Source organism: Cricetulus griseus, chromosome 3 (genome assembly GCF_003668045.3).
Source record: "Cricetulus griseus strain 17A/GY chromosome 3, alternate assembly CriGri-PICRH-1.0, whole genome shotgun sequence".
NCBI lineage: Eukaryota > Metazoa > Chordata > Mammalia > Rodentia > Cricetidae > Cricetulus > Cricetulus griseus.
Genome location: NC_048596.1, coordinates 98536892 through 98556884, shown reverse-complemented (window position 1 = coordinate 98556884; position 19993 = coordinate 98536892). Strand labels below are relative to the sequence as shown.

Sequence of the window (19993 nt, the reverse complement as noted above, 5' to 3'; positions counted from 1 at the left end):
GGGCCCTTGCCTGCTGCCCTTGTCCCTGTGTTCCCAGCCGACTTATTTCCCTAGAGCTTTTCCTTGAACTCCAAACTCACCACAGACTAAGGGGTCTTTTTCTTTTTTTCTTTTTTTTTAAATAAGATTTATTTTATGTATATGTGAATGAACATTTTGCCTGCATCTAGGTATGTGTACTACATGTGTGTTTGGTGTCCACGGAGGTCAGAAGAAGGGATCAGATCCCCTGACACTGTGAACCACCACATAGATGCTGGGAACTAAGTTTGGGTTCTCTGCCAGAGAAACAAGTGTTTTTAACTGCGGAGCTGGCTCTCCATCCCCAGAAACGGTCTTTTCTGAAGCTACTGCAACAAGTGCTGTAAGCTCAATGGCTTATCCACAGTGGACACTGATCTCATCGGTCTGGAGGCTAGTGACTTGAGGTCACATGATTGGGTTGTTCCCAGTTACAACACACCAACTTCCGGTGGTACCCTCACATGGCACAGAGAGATGAGAGAGCTTTCTGAGGCTCCCTGCCTGCTTTTTCCCCCCAAGACAGGGTTTAGAGAGACCTCTGTAGCATTGGCTGTCTGGGCTCCCTTTCAACAACTCTTAGAATCACATTTGTGAGCTGGAGAGATGGCTCTCAGGTTAAGAGCATCTGCTCTTAACAGAGGTCCTGAGTTCAATTCCCAGGAACCGCATGTTGTTTCACAACCATCTGTAACGAGATCTGGTGCTCTCTTCTGGCGTGCAGGCATACATGTGTTCAGAACATTGTATATACATCATAAATAAATAAATCTTTAAAAAATTCACATTTGTTTGTGTGTGTTGTGGTGCCGTGTGGATCGCAGTACTGTGGTCCAAAGTTGGTTCTCTCCACCATGTTGTTCCCAGTGATCAAACTTAGGCTTCTCAGGCTGCCTGAAGCCACAGGACAAATGAGTTGTGGACTGGAAACTCTTTACTCTGAGTCAGAATATACCTTTCCTACTGGAATGTGATGTGGTGTTTGCCTGTAATCCCAACACTTAGGAAGTTGAGACAGCAATGTCACATAGCCTGGGCTATATGATACAGTCTCAAAATAATAACCCCTAGACCCCAAACCAGCCACCCAGGTCTCCCTCGACCCCAACCTTTTTCTCTTTATGTTTACTACTTTCAGTATTTTGTTACAGCAACTGAAAGCTGGCCAATATAGGCATTAATTCCATTCATGGGGTCTCCATCCTCATGGCCTAGTTACCTTACCAAGACTTACCTCCCCCAAAATTTCTTGGGTATTTGTTTGAGACAGAGTTTTATGTACCTGGTCTGCAATGAACTCTCTAAGTTGCCAAGGATGGCCATGAGCTCCTGATCTCCTGCCTCGCCTCTCCAGTGCTGGGATTACACTGGTATGCGCCATCACATCTGGTAGACACTTAGAATTTCAGCACAGGAATTTGGGGAGGGCACATTCGGTCCCTAAGAACCACATTTGGTAAGAACTGGAAATCCAGGCCTTTGCCAGAGACAAGAACCGGAGATTGAGCCCTGTTACCTCTCTCCCCCACCACCTAGACTTCTAGGAACCCCTCCCCCCCACCACCTAGATTTCTATGATCTCCCCTTCCCCCAGGCCTTTGAATCTTATCTAGAGCTACTGGGGGTGGCTGAGGCAGCAGGAACAGAGAGCTATTGGCTCATGGCTAGGCTTCACCCTGATTTCTGTGTGGCTTTGGGCATGTGTAGGCTCTGTTCTGACTCCTGTGTGAGCTTGGACAGGGCACAGCCCTCTCTGGGTCTGCAGTCCATCCTCTGAAACCAAACAAGGAAAGCTGTTTGTGCTGTTTTGTAGCCATCAAGTGTCAACAGCCCCAGGAAATTATGTCAGTGGGGAGGTGAGGAGCAGGGTAGGAAGGCCTGAGGATGGGCACAGGGGATATTTTGAGGCAGGCGGATCCCCCACGTCACTGCTAGACAATGGTCTAGGGGGAATCATTGTGTTGTGAGTGGAAAGTCCTTTTTTGACTCCATTGCTGACAATAGTCCAACATTAGTGGGTGGAGACCCTGGGGACAGGGTTTGGTCCAACAAGTGACTGGTTCATTGTTCCTGGCTGGGACAGAGCTGAAACAGGACACCCAGCTGAGTTGGTGCAGAAACCAGGGCAAACTCAGAAAGCCCCTTCTGAACAAAGACAGGATAGACAAAGCCAGCTCTCAAGTATGGGGAAACTGAGGCCCAGGGAACAGAAGCAGGTCTTGCCAACACGGGCAGAGGGAGATGGGTCTTGACCTTTGGGCTCCATGCTCTTTCCTGTGTCCCTAGGAAAAACCTGGCTGCCCTCCTCACCCACAAGAGCAGTTTACCATGCGGAACAGTGTGGCACCATGTGGTACAGTGGAGTCCCTTCACCTTTTGATGGGCTTGGCAAACCTTAGAGAACAGCAGTTGTACCTTGAAGGTCTGGGCTCCTGATGCCTTGATAAAAGAACCAGAAGCCAGAAGCAATACCTTCAGACTTGCCCAGAGTGCTCAAGTAGGAACCCTCAGGTCACACAGCAAAAGCTGACCATTTGTTACCTTCTGTGACAGTTCTTCCATTCTGGATCTCAGAACACTCGCTTGAGTGGGGGTGTGGCCACAGACTGCCATGGTGGGCACAAGCAGCCAGGGACAGATAGTCAGGCTTACTCTGGGTGGAGAGAAGTGCTCTCCTCCTTCCCCTGCCTCACCATCTGTTCTTCCCCTCTCTGTTGCCATTTTAAGACAAAGGTCTGGAAGCACCCATAGGCCTGTGCACCTAGAAGCTACCCAATACCCAGCAGGGTGGAATTGAGGGTACAGTTTCGCTAGGATAGACCTTCATCCTTTCTTCCACAGACTGTGGGGGTAAGAATGTTAGTCTCAGGGTCTGAGCAAGAGGGCCCCAGGCACTTACCCACCAGGCTCTGGGAGGTCTAGGTCCAAGGGCTCATGTCCCTGGCAGTGTGTGTGTGGAACATTTTCTGTGTGGCAGACGCTGGACTAAGTGGTGTGTGTGTGTGTGTGTGTGTGTGTGTGTGTGTGTGTAAGCCCAGGTGAGAGCCTATATGGAAGGTTGTATCTCACTGAGATGACAAAGTGAGATGCTGTGAGATGGAGCAATGGGACTATGTTGGAAGAGTAGGTGTGACCTTCAAACCAAATGTGTGTGTTGCCCCTCCCACCACAGTGACTGGGCCCAAGTCAGGGGAAAGAACGCTGGCAGACACTCCTGCCCTGTGGCAGTGTGGGGTACTAGAGGATCACTGGGACCTCTGGGGTTCTGAACTCTTTCTTGACTTGGCCACCCTTGGCCTTGTTACCTGCAGCCTTCCTGGACCATACCACCCCCTCCTGATTCCTCCTCCGTGAGTACTGTTTGGTGCCTGAGATGCAGGCCAGTACATGAGCTCCAGACCCTACAATCCATTCTAAACAGACCAGCCCAAATCTGCCACAATGATAGCATCGTGCTGGCATGGTGACCTGACACATACCAAGAAAGGAGCAACTAGGCATGATGGACATGTTGTCTAGCATCTTTTCTGATCTTGGAGGACAAGGGACCTAAGGATCCTCCCCTTGATCCAGGAAAGAGACCTTTGGGTCTGAGGGGCCATGCCTGGTCACATGTTCTTAACTGAGAACAGCAGCTATAGAGACCAGTATGCTTTTACCCTTTTTTGTCCAGTTTGCCCTTCTGGTTCCCCTGTGTTAAGTCCCTGGTCACAATTCTCCAGCTCTGGGGGGTGGAGGGTAGAGCTGGGCAGTGCAGGGGTGCAGGACATTCATGACGTCACTGACCTATACTGAAGGAGTGGCACAGCAACAGGAACAGCCCCTACCCTGGCTGATGCCCAGGAACCACACTGACCTTCGACATGGCCCCTCCTCCCTCTGGCCTTGAGTCTGCAGCTGGGCTGGACAACCCTTGGGCTCTTGTCTAGTGGCTGGTTGGCTCCTGTGCCCTTTCACAGTGGCCTTCAGGAGCAGCTCTAGGACGTGTTGTCGGGGTGGGGAGTGGGCAAGGAGTCCCAGAGGGCAAACAGAGATATTTTGAGGACAGGCAGGTCACCTCTCGTCATTGTTGGACAATGGTCTGGGGCTGGTGGAAAATCTTGGTCTTACTTGGGCTGAAAATAGCAAGGCAGAAGGGTCAGGAATCTTACCCGCCAGGCAAGCGGCCTGGATGCTGGGCTGCGCGGCTACATGTCTGTGCCAAGGGCACAGGCAGTTTGATTGGCTCCTTGATGTGGGACCACAGGCTTATCCCTGGTTCCCCTAGGAAGCACCACTACCAGTGGCTGCCACAGAACTAGGTCCCCTAGACCCTGTGTCCTCCAAAATCAAAGAAAGCTTCCTGGGAACAAGAGTGTGTGGTCCCTAGCCACATGGGTGCTGAGTTCTCTGGTCTCCAGAGCAGCGATGGGGGGGGAGAATGGAGACTAGGGGGGACTCTTGTCCATAGTGAAAACAGCTCTATGTCCACCCACAGGTGAAGACTGCAGGCCTCCAAGTCATGATGGGCATCTGTGCCTCCAGGTCTCGTCACAGCTCTCAGCTTCCCTGTAAGCAGGGTCTGCCTGAGCAGTGTTAAAAACACAGGTTCAGGCCTTCAAGAAAGACCCAGGACAGTCCATAAGTGGGAGTTATTGAAGCCAGAGGGACTCCAGGTACACTAACTGTAGAATGAACACAGACTATGAGTCCTGGCCTGTGATGGCTCCTTGTCACTTGAGGGCGCTCTGGAGGTAAACTATATGGAAAGACTGCGTATAAACCAGCTACTTAGAGGGCTGAGGTGGATCCTTGGAGCCCAGGAATTCCGGGTCATTCCAAGCAACACCTCACAAGAACAGAATGCACAGAGAGCAACTCCCGACCTTTAACGGCAGGGAGGCGAGAGTAGAGTTGTAGGAGGCAGACAAGGTGGGATGGGGAGACGGTCCTTAGAGAGATCTCCTTGTCAAGTGAGAGCTGTCACATGTGCCTATTCCCACTTCAAGCTCTGAGCTGGCCCCATCCCCTTTCTTGCATTCTATGGAACCCTCCCTGACCAGGGGTCTCACAGTCCCAGCTACACAGTGTGGTACCCTGCACCAGTTGTTGGACAAGTGTGGCACCTGCCTGTAATCCCAGCACTTTAGAGATGGAGACAAGAGGGTAAGGAGTTGAGGTTCAACTACATGGCCACATTTTATTACCTGAGACCCTGTCTGACCAGCAACGCCGCCTCCCCACTCCCCACAAAAAAAGAAACAGTAGTTAATTTTCAGGAATTTTGTAAAGAGGCCGTCATTGTGTTGGTAATTTGAAACTGAAATTTGTTCGGTGGTGGGGTTACTTGTCCCACAACAAGTGGCAGTGTTATAAAGGGCCCCCCTCCCAGTCAGTTAAAAGGGTTGACATTTACCAACACATGTGAAGTTGTGTGAACCCCAAGAACTAGAACCCTACTTGACTCTTCTCCATGCTTGGCATAGTATACTATAGAAGACAAGTGGCTTAAAAGCGGGGTTGACCTGGGGGTCTGAAGAGGGGTCCCTGATACGAGACTCCCGGGAGGCAGTGGTCAGAAGGCAAGTGGCAGAGATAACAGGCCTTTGTGTAGATCAGGCCCTGTCCTCTGACCATGCAGCAGCACAGCCTTTGATATAAATTATGGTTTCCACCTGGCTTCCAGCCCAGGGGAGCCTGAGCCAGCCAGATGGATCCAACATCATTTCTCAAATGTTTGTCTTTTGGCCTGAGGGTCTTCCTCTGAGCCCAGTCCACTGTAGTGCCCAGTTCCATCCCAGGCCACCATGGGAACTCAGCCCTGCTTACCCACAGGACTTAGTCCTCTAATCAGTCACCTTGTGATCCCACTCCTGGTCCAGACTCTGCTGCTCTTCTCTGGACTTGCTTCTCCCTTGGACTTAGGAGGCTGAACCTCAGCCTGCCTGAACCCCAACCTTGGCAGAAACAGCAGCTGTCTGCATGGGGGTCAGGTGTTACTGCCTTTCCTAAAATAGGATTTTCCAGCTCACTTACAAATGACTGGGGACTTTGGGATCTCGGGGAGAGAATTGCTGATGATCCGTATCAGAGGACATTGGCCCATTTGAACAGGCCTTGGTCCCCTACAGCTTCCCCCACATGAACTAGCACATGCCTGAGGGGCTCTGACCTATAGTCGAATGTCCTTAGTCTCGCTCCCAGCTGGTGTGGACTCTGTCCGTTTTGAGTCATCACTGCTGATCGACACGTCTTTCCTCACTGTGTCAGTTCTGTGAGACCTGTGCAGGCCCAGCCTGCGACGAGCCTGGGGGCTGGGGCTGGGCTCTGTGGGTGGCTTGGCATCTCGGGCAAAACGGACCAGTCTCTGCCCCGCCAGGAAGTAGAGCACTGGGTCAAGACAACTGTTGGCGCTGGCCAGTGGCCGGGTGATCTTGTATGCCATGTTGATGGCATTGAGGGTGTGGCAACTGAGGTCAAGTGATCGAAAGGAGTAGTAGAGGGTGCGGGTGACATGGAAAGGCAGGAAGCAGAGGGTAAAAACGGCCAGCACCAGGGCAATGGTTCGCACAGACTTGCGCTTGGCCCGAGGCAGGCCTCCTGTGGTCCCATAAGCAGGTTTGAGCAGCCGCCGAGCCATGAGCACGTAACAGACCAGGATGACTGAAAAGGGCACAGCAAAGAGCAGACTCAACATGACGGAGCTGTAGGCCACAAAATGACTGAAGAGCTCTCGGGCCGAGGTGTCGTGACAGGTGATGCGGGTCCCCCGCACACTGGTGGTGACGAAGTAGAGCACAGGTGCCTGGCAGGCCAGCACCAGGACCCACACCACGGCAGCCACTCGGCGCGCATAGCGGGCCCGGCCCCAGCGCAGGGAGTGCAGAGGACGCAAGACTCCCAGGCACCGGTGCACGCTGATGCAGGTGAGGAAGAGGATGCTGCAGTAGAGGTTGGTGTAGAAAAGGAATCGCACCAGTTTGCAGAGCACGGTGCTGAATGGCCAGTGGTCACCCCGGGCATAGTAATAAACCAGCAGTGGCAGGGAGGCTGCGTAGAGAGAGTCAGAAACCGCCAGGTGAAACATGTACGTGGTGGAGGCATTCCAGGTCTTGAGGCGGCACAGGAAGATGTAGAGAGCCACGACGTTCAGGCACAACCCGAGCACGCACACCACGCCATATGACACGGGCAGCAACACGTACTTGAAGTCCTCGTTGAAGCGGCACTTGTAGCCCAGTTCATCCCCCTCCCAGGTACCATTAATGGTGCTATTCCAGGGGTCCAGGTCTGCTGCCATTGCCCTGTGGGAAAGGGAGGTATGAGAGGAAGCCATCAGGACTGGTGCTCATAGGGGCCCTGCGCCCTTGTTAAGATTTGCCTAGGGCAAGAGATACAGCTTGGTGACAGAACACTTGCTTAGCATGCAGAAGGCCCTGGGTTCATACCCCAGTAACACACATACTAAAGATTTGCCTAAGCCAGATGTGGAGGCTCACTCCTGTAATCCTAACACTTGGGAGGCAGAGGCAGGAGAATTGTGAGTTCAAGACCTGCTTGGGTTGTGTAGTCAGCCAGAGGTCAGCTTGGGCTACATAGTAAGACCCTGTCTCAAAACAAACAAACAAAATAACAACAGAAAGATCATCTACAAAAAAAAACCAAAAACCGAAAAACCCATTTGTTTACCCAAGTCAAAACTTTCATTGTCATGTGATCTGCACCTCTCCTGGACCCAGAATCTCCTAAAATCTCAGAAACTTGTGAGATTCATGAAAACCAGCATCACATAATTCTAACCTCACAACAGGGTGAGCAAGTGGTAGTCTGAGGGCTGACTCCCTCTCATCAGCTTGCTTTTGAAAGTGAAGCACTATGGGAACACAGCCACACCCATCTGTTGGGTTGAGCAGTTGTCATCAAGGCCACATGGTCTTTAAAGTCTAAAATAGTCACTCTAGAACCTGCTGACTGACCCTTGCTCTAAACTCCTGGATCACAGAGTTCAAGGTCGAGGACTCAGAGGCTTGGAGGTTCCAGAGGTGTTGCTGGGTATTTGATGACACTGTGTAAAGATGTCTCTGTTTTACCTCACCTGCCTAAGGCACCTTTTGATTGGTTTAACAAAGAGCTGAGTGGCCAATAGCTAGGCAAGAGAGGATAGGTGGGACTTCCCAGGAGAGAGAGGAACTCATGGGAAGAATCTGAGAGGCTGGGGATTTGCCAGCTAGACATGGAGGAAGTGGACATACGGTATGGAGGAGAGGCAATGAACCACGTGGCAGAACTTAGGTTAATATAAATGGCTTAATTTTAGTTTGAAGAGCTAGTTGGGAACAAGCCTAAGCTAAGGCCAAGTGTTCATAGTTAATAAAATGTCTCTGTGTCAGTATTCGGGAGCTGGTGATCCAAAGAACATTTGGCTATACAGAGGGGTATGATTTCAGATTATAGGAAGGGACCTCAAGAATGGCCCTCTTCCGCACCCCAGTACCACTGCCCACTGAGGCTTCTCCGGCCTGGGCATCCAGCAGTCCTCACAGACTCCTAGCTTTTAAACTCATCCTCTATTCTCTGGGGGCTGGAGAATTTGCAAGGGTCTCCCTCTTCCACATGAAAGTTTCTTGCTCAACTTTCTTTTTCAGGTTTTAAATTTTTTGGGTGTGTGTATGTGTGTATATCTGTGCCTCAAGTGTGTGCTTGGTGCCTGCAGAGGTCAGAAGAGTCACTGGAACTGGAGCTATGGAGCTGCTTTTTGGGTGCTGGGAACAGAACCCCAGTCTTATACAAGAGCAACAAGTGAGCTCCTAACCACTGAGACATCTCTCCAGCCCCTTGTTCAATGTTTTTTCTTCAGATTTTCAAAACAGGGTTTCTCCGTGTGATCCTGGCTGTCCTGCTTAGGGTTAGGGTTAGAGTTAGGCTGGCTTTGAACCCAGGATGATCTGCCTGCCTCTGCCTACCCCTATTAAGTACTAGGATTAAAGACATGAACTACCACCACCCAGCCTCAACTTTTTCTAAAGGTGTTACTACCATATTCTGGTACTTTCTACGTCTGTGTACAGCAATCCTGTTCTCCACCTGGAGGAGACAACTGGATGGAGCAGTGACCTTCCTGAAGAGTCCAGGAAGTCTGGCGTTGCTTCTGGAATGGGGAAGAGGAGAGTACCTTTTGCACCCATGCCTTTCTACCCTCTTTGTGTCTTCTACTTTGTCCCTATGTTATTCACAGGGCCTGACCAGCCAGGGGACAATGAATGCCTGGAGGGCTGGTGGCCACCTTTTCTGTTCTCTCCACCCATCCTGTGACCAGTAAGAGCTCTTTCAGATTAGCATGAGGAGGCCACACATCTGTCATTCCAGCACTTGGGGAGGCTGAGGCACGAGTAACAGGGGTTTGAAGCCAGCTTGGGCTACATAGAAAGATTGTCTCGAAACAAATAGTTGGGGAGGGGGAGCTGATGAGATGACTCACAGGGTAAAGGTTCTTGCTGCCAAGACTGAGGTCAATCCAAGGACCCCACACAGTAGGAGGAGAGACTCCCAAGTGGTCCTCTGACCTTCCTGTGTGTGCTGTGCACATGTGCACTGCAGACATTCACAGACACACAAAATAAACAAACAACTGATATCACAAATATGAAGTGTGGGGATGAAAAGAAAACTATAACTCTGCCTGGGCTAGAGTAGAAAAGTTTTGTCCAAAGGGGCCTAAGGCAAGACTTGACACAATGCATGTGGCAAGCAGTGGATAATTTGCTTCCTTCGCTTTCATTTTCCTGAAATAATAACGTTGTATGGCTACAGAGAACCAGATTGTGTGGTTAAATCTTATCTTATTGAACAAGTTCAAAATTAAAAACTTATTTATTTTATGTATATGGGTTTGTTTTTTTTTTGCCTGCATATATGTACATGTAACATGTGTGTGCCTAATACCTGCAAGAGATCAGAAGGTGGGTCAGAATCCCTGGAACTGGAGTTAGAGGTGGCTGTGAGCCACCTTGTGGGTGCTGGGTCCTCTGCAACAGCAGCAATAGCTCTTAGCTACCGAGTCTTTCTCCAGCCCAGAAATAATAATTTAACAATGTACAAGTATGAGTTTTTGCCTGAATACACGTGTACTGTCATGCAACCTAAATAAGGCATACAGTTCCCTGGAACTGGAGTTACAAATGGTTGTGAACCGCCAAGTGGGGATCAAACCTGGATCCTCTGCAAGAAAACTATTAAACCATCTATCTCTCCAGCTCCAAGAAATAGTAATTTTAATAACAACAATGTTTTAAAAACCGTAGTCTTCCTCTCTTGGAGGGACTTTAGGGAATTCTTTTCTCATTTTTCCATAATAAATCTACATTGGCAAAGCAAAACAAAATGACAATAACAATTTAACTCTTAGTGGCAGGCAGGGAGCAGATTATTTGGACTGAAGGTCCCAGATAAGAAGCCCTCCTCCCTCTCAGGTGTCAAATCCCCCACCTTGGAGACGGTAGTTCCCAGCCTCCCCTCAGGAGGAGCTCTGCCCTGCTGAAGACAGAGTGCTTCTAACCTAACAATGCTGTCACCTTTAGGCCTGCTCTATTCCTGCCCACCCCTGGTCTCCACTCAGAGGCAGTGTCAGGTCCTCTCCTTGCCTTCTCTCTAGTCAACATCACTAATTCACCGCTGTTCCCTGCTGGTGGAATCACTGACACTTAAGGCAGGGTGGAGACTTCCTTGTCCCCAGAACCAGGGAGCAAGCTTCCCTTTCCACCTGTTTTAAGGCACCCTGTCCTCCAGGCCAGCTGAGAGTTCTATTACAATGGCCCTGGTCCAGACTGTCCCTGCCCACCTCTCCTTCCTTCCCTGGACCAGCTCACTAACATATAAAGCCCATTTGCCAGTCCCCAGCCCTCTCCCTTAGCACCAAGTCCTGATCCCTACCACCCTTGAGATCTCACCTCAGCTCCATGGATGCTGCTCCGTCTGACTTGGTCACCGGCCCCCTCACATTGGCTGGCTCTGCTGTGCCCAGCTCTGGCTGGCAGTGTCCCAGGAACTCCCAGTTTAATGGAGAAGTGAGCCCTAGAGAACCCTTCCAGGCCTCCTCACCTTCGTTCACTGTGCACTGACTGTTCCAAAACCCATTCCAGAACAATCCCTTAAGACTCATCCCACCCATTTCTCCAGGCTATTTCTCAATGTCCCTTATCACTGAGACTTGCTCATTCCACTAATCCCTCAGGCCATGTCTCCAGCCTTATGCTAATTTGTCTTTCTACTCCAACCCCAATACATTTCTTTGAAGGCTACATCCCTGTGACGATTTTCCCTGTACCTATAGCCCAGCAAGAGGCCCAACCTGCAAGCAGTTATTGCAAGAAAGAAAGGATGAATGGATGAATGAATGAGTAAATGATGCACTAGAGGCTGTAGGAACCCAGAAGAGCTGAGCCCACAAGTCATGTGGCTCAAGCCACCCAAGTCCTTCTCCTGCCCCAGAGGGATCCTTAGACTACTTCTTTTGTTCAACTTGGACAGGACCCAGAAGACCCTGCCCTTCTATGCTATAGCCAGGGAAGCAGTCTGGGATTAGTCAGCAGGCTGAGGCAACCCCATACTTTACCTGGCCCATGTCTAGCTCAGTCTAACCAGCTCCACATGCTGTAGTCTTCTCTGCTACCCTTCCTGTTCACTAGGGATCTCATTAGGTTTAAGCAGCTTCCACAAGGCAGTGTTCAGCCCCTGGTAAATACCTACATATAGGTTAAGCAATTTGTTTTGGTTATACTGGAAGGAGTTGGAAAAAATAGGCTTGACACTGAGGGCTGTCTGGCTGCAGAGCCTGAATTCAACAGAGCCTGGAATAAAGGAGCAGAGCAGGGTCCCTGCCTTGGATCCCATTGATGTAAGCAGAATTCAATGCACACACACAGAAAATGCCCAGCCTCCCAGCCAGTGGACCTGCCCCACACACCTGGACCCGATCAGCTCCTGCTCTTGGTGCGGTGAGGATGCTCAACGCCTGCTCCAGTTCTTCACTCATAAATGCTCAGGCCTGGACCAGCTGCTGGGACTGAGGCAGGAAACAGGAAGAACAGGTTCCTGGGCCTGGGGCCACACCCAGCCTCCAGCATTTTTCAGACCAAGCAGCTGCCTTGAGGGCTCCTGCAGACACCCAGAGATGAAGAAGCAAATGTGAGCTCAAAATCTGCCATCCAGGCCATGTCTCTCTCTCTCTCTCTCTCTCTCTCTCTCTCTCTCTCTCTCTCTCTCTCTCACACACACACACACACACACACACACACACACACACACACAGATTGCCTCCTCTGATTTAACTGTGGACTGTAGATCCAAAGAAGCCAAGAGGAGACCCGGTGTGCTTGTCCTGGTCACAGTGCCCTCTGCACGCCCACACACCCTGCTATCCCCTGCTAGCTCATATGTTCCAGGAATGGGCTGGGCTGCACATGGCCTCCTTCTCAGGCACCCCCTTTCACAGGAAGGAGGTTTGTGGAAGATCTCCCCTGGTATCTACAGAGCTGAGCCAAGTCTCCAATGTCCCTTCCCTTGGCCCTGATTCTGCACTTCAGCCCCACAGCAGGAAACAGTCAATAGCCTCTTGGCTCAGGATATACTGCACAGTACTGCCAACATACCTTTGCCCAGGATAGGTGTCTAACTGGAGTCCTCTCCTCTTCATTCCACACAGGTGGACATTCCTCCACAGATGTTATAAATACACAAACACACAGGTACAAATGCACACAGACACCCAAAGCACACACTTTTATTCTCATTCATGTGCACATGCAGGGGGCATATTGACATGGTCTAGATGAGGCCTGCTACAGTCCATGGAAGCTACCTGAGCTGAATCCCTGTTTGACAGAGGAGGAAACTCAAGGATAGAGCTGAGCTAGGAGCCCCTCATATACAGCAGACACAGGGGATTTTCTAGAGAGAGGGTAGCTGTGTGGGGGATGGACCCTCTGTATGGACAGGTCACAACACCCACCTCCTGAATAACTTTTTTTCTCTTATGACAGAGTGCTATGGATCTCAGGCTGATCTCAAACTCACTGTATAGTTGAGGATGAACTTGACTTTCTGATTCTTCTGCCCTTACCTCCCAAGTGCTGGGATTATAGATGTGTGCTACCACACCCTTTTTATGTAGTGCTGGGGCTAGATAACCTAGGGCTTCAAACATGCTAGGCAAGTATTCTACTACCACCACCACTACCACTACACACGCGCACACACACACACACACACACACACACACACACACACACACACACACACACACACTTTCCCTTTGGTGCTGGGGATTGAATCCAGGGCCAAAGCATGCCAGGCTGATGCTCTACCACTGAGCTATGTTTTCAGCCCCCAGCCCCCAAATATCTTTTCCCACTTGCTTGCTTTCTCAACAGTGGGGGAGTGGAGCCCCCAGGATGGAGGTGCAGGGTAAAGGTGGGAGAGCAGGAGGAGATGGGTGGCTGTAGGGTGCAGGACTAAGAGAGGGCCTGTGAAGTGCCTCCTGGCCATTGATGACTTGATGCACCTAGCTTGGTATTTTAGGCTGACACAAGGACAGAGCGTAGGTTGCTATCTGGTTGTCTGTCCAAGAGTCTGGTGGCAAGATTAAGCTCCCCATTTCACCCGACCCCACCCAGGTGCACTCCCCCCCCCACCAGGTCTGTCCTTAGGAGGTGCCTGACCAACCAGCTAAGGCAGAGCACACCACTCTCTCAAAGGGCCTCTACCATCCTCCTGGGTTCCCATCTCTCAATACCCCGCCCCATCTGATGCCCACCACTCACCAAAACCTACCAGTTCAACCAGTGGAGTTCCTTAGATGGGCTTGTATGCTCTTTGCACCGAAATAGAGACATAGGACTAAGCTTTCCCCTGAAGCACTCACCATCCTCTCTGCTACAGTCCTCTCCTCCCTCCACTCTGCCTGTCCAACCTTAACTCTTCAGTCACATGGTCTTCTTAATGTCCACCTTTGACCACATGCCCTTGAGTTCAAACCCTTCCATAGCTCCTTAGTGCTGTCAGGTTAACATCCAAGGTTCTCAGCCTTGCCCTCAAGGTCCCTGCCATCTTCACCTTCTCCCTCATGCTCCTGTCTCAGTATGACTGAAGCGGTCACAGGGTTCCATCTCACTCAGTGGCAGCTCCCCTCATCTTCAACCATCAGTCTGGTGGTGAGCACTAAGCATTCTCTGCCCCATTTTTACGTTAGGTGGCTTCCTAAGCCTCTTCTCACTTAATCTGGAGGTTCTGACAGGCTAAAAAAACCTCCTCAGGGACACAAAACTAGCAAACAGCGCAGAGTTCTGCTGTGTTCCTGATTGCTACCTCTTACCCACCCTGCAATGCCCAGATCCCATCCCCAAGAAGCCTCTAAAGCTCTGCCCCTTCGTTCCATCTCCAGGAGACGAGGTTCGCCGACTCTAACCTGTTCCTTCTCACTAGTCCCAGGCTAGTAAGACTAAAGCCAAGAGAAGGAAGCTGTTCCTAGGCTGGCAGTGGACTTTCTTGGGTGGTTGAACAACATTCCTGCTCCTCTGCTAGGGTGGCTCTGGAATGTGCCACCCGCTAGGCTGGTGGACCCTGTCCAGCTGGGCAAGGGAGAGGTCTTATCACACTCCAGAGGCCCCTGCTACCCACCTGCCTTTGTCAGGAAGAGACTTCGAGAGGGGAGCTGAAAACTGTACTTAGAACAGCATCAAGAGGGAGGAGAGCCAGACCAGGCAGTGGTGGTGCATGCCTTTAATACAGCATTCAGCACTCAGGAGGCAGAGGCAGGCAGATCTCTGTGAGTTCAAGGCCAGCCTAGTCTACAGAGTGAGTTCTAGGACAGGCTCCAAAGCTACAGAGAAACCCTGTCTCAAAAACCATGCATGCACACACGCGCACGCGCGCGCGCACACACACACACACACACACACACACACACACACACACACACGGAGGGAAGAGAAAGCACAAGGTGGGAGGGAAATCTGTTCTGCCCTCCCCAGCGGTTGGATGGACAGAGCTGTCAATCCCACAGACCACATGTCAATCTCCTCTTAACAGAACAGAATTTGCTTGTGAGCAAAACTTCACACACACACACACACACACACACACACACACACACACACACCAGAATAACAAGAGAGGAGCTTGCCATGTAGGATAGAGACAGGAAGGATGGGGTACCCCCAAAAGACGAAAGGGGCAAGTAGTCCTGCAGGAATTATGGGTGAGGCTACAGTGTCAAGGGTGACCGCCAGGCTGACTTAAGATCAGCACCTCACACTCCCACACCCATCTTCAGGAGGAAGGAGGTCCCGAGCCCCCTGCACTCTGCTGTCCCCAGGTTTGCCCCTGTGACTCTGAGGTTACATTCTTCCCTAATCTCAAAATGGTCACTGTCAAGGTCAAGGAGGCACACCCAGAAACAGACAGTGACAACTCAGGGTGATCAGGCCTGAAGGAAGCTGAAGAGGTTCTGTTGGGAAAGGAGGCACTGGTGGTGGGGAGGCCCCTGCTGGGGAAGGTTTCCTGGAGAAGAGGCACCTGACCTGTGGTTAGAAAGATGAGTAGGCATCAGGTGGGCGGGAAGAAGAGTGAGCACAAATCTGGGCAAGGTGACCCGAGCTGCTAAGCACCCCCCTGGTTTCAGTGCAATACAGGGCAATCTGGGCATCATGGGATTAGGAGCCTAGAAGTCACTGCCTGTCCCCCTCCAAATGTCTTCCAAGGGATCAGAGGACAGCAGTTCCCCCAGCTGTGCCTGGTATGTCATACCATGAGCACTGAGCACCAGGCCTAGTCTGGGGACATAGCTCAGCGGTGACCTCTGATGGTTTCAGATGGCATGTCTGTGGCATGAGACCTCCATTCTAGAAGGCCCCTGTGCTCCCAGCACTTTCCCTAAAGCTCCCAAGATATCAGTTGTGGGAGCACTCACTGAGGCAGAGAGCCCCCAGGGCTCTACAGAGAACAAAGCTGAGACTCTAAGGAGAAAGAGACTACCTAGCCAGGGCAGGACTCCAAATCACCTTGGCCCACTGTGCAGCACCAGGCTTCAGAGATGGGCTAAATGGGCTCAGAACAACAGGGTTCCAGACTCCATCCTAGCCAAGCACAGCTGAGTGCCTCCACCGAGACCCAAGAAGCAAGAACCCTGGGTTCAGGCTCCAACTTGGAGCCTGCTGTGGTGTGTAGTCTGGATCTAATCAGAACCAGTTCCTGAATGTGAATTCTTTACTATTCAAACTGGAAGAGTCACAGATCCATGGGGCAACTCATGAAGAATGAATAAGACCAGGGAGCCATGGGGGAGGGGTCCCATGGAAGCAAGATGTGTACAGTCCTGAGTTGCAGGCACTATCTTCCCATCATAGCAAGAAAGGGCTGAATTCTAGGGTCCTGCAACACTTCTCACCACAGGGCCTGCTCTGGGTCCCCAGTAGAGAGGCAGAGGTCATGGTCCAAACTGTGACCATATTGGGGGAGGGGCAGGAAACATCCAGTTTATGATATGGGAGAATCCAGGTTCTCATCACAGGATGTACAGGATGCTGTGAGACAGACGGTCTCCTTGGAATATTCCCAGGTCAGCGGTTCTCCTAGTCTAATCCCAAGACTGCCTGAATTCCATGCTGTTCCTTCAGTTCACCTGCCAAATGAAGCAGGTGCTGTGTCTGAAATTCTGTTTCCTGTGGCTCCAAAAACCCTTGGCTAAGGTTTCCAGAACCCCAGGAGTTTGTGCTCAGAGCAACACAGTCGTAACTCACAGTCTTAAGGGTCACAGAGACAGTAACAACTTGTATCTTGGGGAGTTGGTCAGGGGAAGCTTCACCAGGAAGCTGGTCTTAATAGATAACCTGGGCTTGTCAAGCAGACAGAGATGGGGAGGGAGGAATCCCAAGCCAAGACTCAGTGGGTGAGGGTACAGGCTGTTGAGGAAGTGCCCGGAGATCCTGTGTGCCTGACTTGGAAGGTTAGGTGGCATGGAATGTGTGGGGGCCAAGGAATTCACATGAAAGGGCTCAAATGCCAGGCTGAGAGCTTGTTCTCCCACTTAGAAAGGGAAGGCATTTGCAGAGCTGACCCTTACAAAGATATACCACATGGGAATCGGCTAGCACCTGGGAGTGTGGAAGGTGGGTGACCACGGAGAGGACTGTAATGGTACAGGTAGAAAAGCCTATACTCTTGTCCTGGGACTCCGGTGAGCCTCATTTCTTACCCAAGTGCAGGCCTGGGCAAGTCCCTCTTACAAATTGAACTGGAGGCTAGGCACTCTCCAGGAGACTGTGCTGGAGGGAGTCCCAGGGCCTAGGCCTCTCTTCTGCAATGACAGTGACACCAAAATGGAGGATCAAGTTGGGCGCAGCAAAGTCTAGGATGCCACTCTCTGCATCAGAGAATCCTGCTACTCATTCTATAGCAAGACTGAAATAGGCATCGGGGTCTGGGTGGCAGGGTAATGGAGGAGCTACTCTCTCTCAAAACCCAACTGAAGGAAGGGCTGGGATGTAGCTCAGTTGGTAGAATGCTTACCTAGAATGCATGAAGCCCTTGCTTTGATTGCCAGCACCAAATAAAACAGGTACTTGTCTACAAGCCCAGCATTCAAGAGGTGGAGGCAGGAGGATTAGAAGTAAAGGTCTTTCAACAGACTGAGTTCAAGGCCAGCCTAGCCTACATAAGACCCTGTCTTAAGGGTGTGTGGGGGACTACTATGGTGGCTCTTCACGAAAGAAGGCCTTTCTCTTCTGAATATCCCCTGCATCTGGTCATCCATTTCCAAAATACTTCCTGGCCCTTATTATGTGCCCCATCTGTGCTGGGTGGCAGGGATAGTGTGAGAAGGCAGAGGTGGCCTGGCTTCATAACACAACTAGCTGACTTTTCTAGAGATTAAGGAGGGTCCTGCAGCCAGGTTCTCCCCATTAGGCTGCACTGGTGGTTTAGGAACCCAAGGGCATCTCAGGGGGTAAGTATGGGTTAGAGAGTGCACAGGCCCAGGGAAGTCACCAAGGGGGAAGAGAGATGCCATGGAGGGTATTTCTTACTCAGCAGGTCAGCAAGATCTTCTGGGCCCTATGAGTAAACTGGGGATAGTGGTGATTATCCCAGAAACATCTGGATAATTAGGCCACAAGAAAGCCCCAAAGAAAGGCTGTTGGAGGCAGTCAGGCATGGTAATACACGTCTTTAATCCCAGACTTTCAGAGTTAGGTTACCAGCAGATATCTCTGGGAGCTTGAGGTCAGCCTGGTCCACATAGTGAGTTCCAGGCCAGCCAGGGCAACACAGCAAGAACCCAGTATTCAAACTGCCTCCAGCCTAGAAACAAGTGGCATAGCCTCATCCTGAACTGTGGTCCTGGATGGTGAGGCCTCAGCTGGGGCAGGTAGGCAGGAGTCCCAGGTTTATCTGGCTTTGTGACCTTGGACAAGACATTCTCTATTTTCTCATCTACAAAATAAAGGTAATAGTTCCTTTCTCAGCTGGGCAGTGGTGGCGAATGCCTTTAATCCCAGCACTGGGGAGGCAGAGGCAGTTGGATCTCTATGAGTTCAAAGCCAGCCTGGTCTACACAATGAGTTCCAGGACAGGCTCCAAAGCAATACAGAGAAACCCTGTCTTGAAAAACAAACAAACAAACAAACAAACAAACAAAAGTACCTTTCTCATGGAGTCTTTAGGAGGATAAAATAAGGAATTTTTGTAAACTGTAACAAATAACAATTCAATATTTGGATAAGTAGCATAAGCACTTGTAAATAAAAGGAAAGAAAGCAAGATTACAGGTGTGAAATTAAAGATCTCCTGGTGTCACCCATGAGGCCTTGGTGATGTCCTCACACTTTCAAATGGTTCATGGGGTTGTGGGTGCAAGGGGTAATGGAAAGGCCACAACCACACTCTGCACGCTAGGCAGTCATTTCTGAGTATTGTGCAGTATGTCAACCTTCTCATCCCCTCAAAACCCAGGAAAATCTGAAGCATGGAGAAAGTAGCAGACCTCTATGCAGGGCTTGCTCCATCCCTCACGCAGGACGACACTGGCACTGGCAGGCTTATTAGAGGCTGGCTGTCCACAGAATCTCCTTCCTCCCACTCCCACCCACAGATAACTGACACTTCCCTGGGGGCCCAATCTGATCTTCAAAAGCCATTATTCCAAACTTGATCCAAAACAAGGCTGCTGACCCAGGGACTCTGGGGATGTCTTTCTGAGAACAGCAGTCACCTAGCCCTCTAAATCCCCAAACTGGAAAAGCTAGTTCCCAATTCCCAGCAGAATCTACACTTGGGTCTAGCTCCTGGAGATCAGACACACACACACACACACACACACACACACACACACACACACACACACACACACACACACACACACGCCCTAATGAGGTGGGCACTGTCTTTCTTCTGACCCTTCTTCCTACAGCACCACCTGCCAGATTAAAAGTTTCCAGACAGATTAAAGTCTTAACTGTCCTAACATGAAACTTCACCACCACCACCCCTCCCAGAGCCTTCCCTATCTCACCTACCCCCTCCCTCCTCCCGCCGCAGCGGGACACCCAGAGTAACTCTGGGGGGAGAGGAAGGAATTCAAGAATTCTCAGGACTCCCGGGTCTCTCTGTCCACAGACTTACGCCTCAGGGGTACACAGACTCATTCAAGTTCAGCCACTCACACCCCAAGGGTGTGTGCATTCGCCCTCTAACACACGGATTTCCCCAGTATGCCGGTAAACACGCCAGAGTGTCACTCACCAAGATCCACGTTCCAGAGGAGACAAAGTTCAACAGCACACCGGCAGCCGCTCTCACCGTCCAGTTTTGCTCAGTACGAGGGCTGGGAGCTGGCTGGCAGGACAGAGTCACGTAATGGGCTCTCCAGCCCGACGCTGAGTCGACGGGAGCGCCAGTTCCCAGGCCGCACCCGGCGGCGACCTCTCCCGGCGTCCGTTCCGCT

The 19993-nt window shown here is 51.0% G+C and overlaps 1 protein-coding gene across 1 annotated transcript; it reads right to left on the bottom strand.

Annotated features, from left to right (window-relative positions):
* Positions 1–5174: 5174 nt before the first annotated feature.
* P2ry2 (purinergic receptor P2Y2) lies at positions 5175–19930 on the bottom strand. The gene is made up of 3 exons (XM_027407810.2): positions 19792–19930; positions 11963–12153; positions 5175–7304 (listed from the first exon to the last, which is right to left on the bottom strand). Exon 3 carries the CDS (start codon positions 7298–7300, stop codon positions 6173–6175), a length of 1128 nt encoding a protein of 375 aa, XP_027263611.1. The 5' UTR covers positions 7301–7304; positions 11963–12153; positions 19792–19930; the 3' UTR covers positions 5175–6172.
* Positions 19931–19993: the final 63 nt, after the last annotated feature.